Source organism: Triticum dicoccoides, chromosome 7B (genome assembly GCF_002162155.2).
Source record: "Triticum dicoccoides isolate Atlit2015 ecotype Zavitan chromosome 7B, WEW_v2.0, whole genome shotgun sequence".
NCBI classification, from domain to species: domain Eukaryota; kingdom Viridiplantae; phylum Streptophyta; class Magnoliopsida; order Poales; family Poaceae; genus Triticum; species Triticum dicoccoides.
The window spans coordinates 125,770,915-125,773,260 of record NC_041393.1 but is presented as its reverse complement, the minus strand read 5'-3'; the positions used below and the strand labels follow the sequence as shown (position 1 = coordinate 125,773,260).

Genomic DNA, 2,346 nt, shown 5'->3' with positions numbered 1-2,346 from the left:
ATCCACAAACCACGTCAGAAGTCATTGTCATAAGGACTTTAGAGCAATTGCACCCACCCTCTGTCACACAAAACAAAGGGAAATGCTTGCAAAACAGCCGTCTGATAACTCGGCATCACATGATCAAAACTACACATACCACGCAGAGCTGCTCTTATAATGCCAGAGACAAAGAGCACATGCCAAATGGAGTCGGGGCACGATGGCTACCGAACACACCCTCAATCATGACCTGTCCACGTAAACTCGTTTCTCTCTCTCGAGAAAGGGGGACGAGTTGTGTGAGGTGACGACACACGACAGTGACACATCCCCGCACAGCTCGTCAACCGTGCCGGCCTCCGGTCGCCACTCGCCACCCGCCAAGCCCAGCCCAACCCAAACCAACCGCCGCTGACTCCCGCGCCGATCCGATCACCCCGCACCAGAACCGCCAACCCGTCGCCGCCAGCCCCTCCCGCCCGCCCCCAGCTCAGATCCACCGCCGGCCGAGGCACGCATGCCGGGGCTCCTCGCCTACTCGGGCGCCGGGCTGGGCCTCCTGGCGCTGGCGGCGCTCGAGGCCCTCCAGCCGCGCCTCCCGCCGCTCCCGCTCCTCCCGCGCCGCCTCTCCACGCCGCGGCACCACCGTCACCTCCTCGCCGCGCTGCTCTCCGCGCTCTGCCTCCTCTCCGCGCTGCTCTCAGCGCACCACCTCGCGCTGCCCACGCTCGCCGCCTCCGCGCTCTTCCTGCTCCACTCCCTCGCCCCGTTCGCGTTCGCGCCGCTCGCCGCCCCGCCCCCGCCCGCGCTGCTCGACCTCCTCCTCGCCGCGGCCTTCGGGCAGGAGCTCCTGCTCTTCGCGCACCGCCGCCCCTCCACCGCCGCCGGCATCGAGAACCGCTACTTCGACCTCTTCCTCGTCCCCGTCACCGTCTGCCTCGGCGCCACCCTGCTCGCCGCGCACCGCCCGGGGGCCGCGGCTCCTCGCCTCGCCCGCGCCGCGGGCCTCGCCTTGCAGGGCACCTGGATGCTGCAGATGGGCTTCTCCTTCTTCACGGACGCCATCGCCGCCGGCTGCGCGCTCCACGCGCAGAGCCGGGCGGACTACACCATCAAGTGCCGCACCCACGAGGACTACCACCGCGCGCGCTCCGTCGCCACGCTGCAGTTCAACGGTCACCTGGCGCTGCTCGTGCTCGCCGGGGCGGCGACATACGCTGCTGTCATCTCCAGAGGGAACGGCAGTCCACCGAGCGGCTACAGGATGCTGGACAAGGAGGTCCAGATGGAGGGCATGCCATTAACATCTCAGTTCACGCTGGATTCTGATGAGGAGAAGGAAGATGAAGGGATCACAACCGCAGTGCCTCCGTCGGCGAATGGGGTGAACTCACATCAGCAGATCTCCGAGCAGACACCTGATGATCCCAAGTGATGGGGATGGAGTTGGGTGCTTTTGATGTAGAATAGCTCATTGGAGGTGAATATCACAGCGAGAAGAGTGATACGGCATCATGTTTGCGTGTTTCCACTGCATTTCAGTAATACTTGAGATCACCTTAGGTGTGGGTAGGAGCGTGCACAATTTGATCTGCATACATCAAAGTTAGCCTTTGTACAATATTGTAATGTGGTCGATTCAGATAGTTTTCTGAGGAATAAAAAGTTAGCTCACGTTTAAGTTTGTCATCAAGCCCCCAACTCTTGTTACTGTACTGTATCTGTATGACCAGTTGATATCTGCTTCGAGCATTTTTGAACTTTTACTCATCTTCTACTTTCCATGAGCTGTGGCATAAGCATGTCAGATCATGGTTATATGAATTTTGGTTTCAGAAGCATCTTCGGTGATTGAGCTGAATAAAATGCATTGCTGTGTGCATCCTACCATCTTAAGTAGGTCTTGTGTGGTTCTGTCCTGATGGGTTATGCCTTTTGAGATCAGTTGGAAAGTAAAACCATCCGGCGTCAGACTGCAAGGTGGAGGGGTGTACAAATTGTTACGCATTTAAAAGTTTAACTGCCACTCCGTATATCTGTCTGTCTGTTTGGTTAATTGTTCTTGTTTTTTTGTTGGTTGACTCAATGCAGGAGGAATGCTGGTAACTGTGTTAGATGGTTGATGGATGCACTATCCCCAAGTCATTCAGTCATTCTGAGTGAAGATTTGTTGCTGAACTGCCTGCAAGGGTCATAGTTAAGGTGATTACCTTTGCCCTACAGTTGCAAATGATGATAATACTTTTGTCATAGTACATGAGGTTGTCTTTATCATCAATCTAGCATCCATTTCTGGTCGTCTCATCAAAAAAATTTAAAACTAGTGGGCCGAAAACTGGTTTTCTTCTGTGGTTTGGAGTTCTT

At 56.1% G+C, this 2,346-nt stretch overlaps 1 protein-coding gene across 1 annotated transcript; it reads left to right on the top strand.

The window, feature by feature from the left end:
* Positions 1-444: 444 nt before the first annotated feature.
* On the top strand, positions 445-1,742 carry LOC119338333. The gene has a single exon (XM_037610624.1). It carries the CDS (start codon positions 500-502, stop codon positions 1,415-1,417), a length of 918 nt encoding a protein of 305 aa, XP_037466521.1. The 5' UTR covers positions 445-499; the 3' UTR covers positions 1,418-1,742.
* Positions 1,743-2,346: the final 604 nt, after the last annotated feature.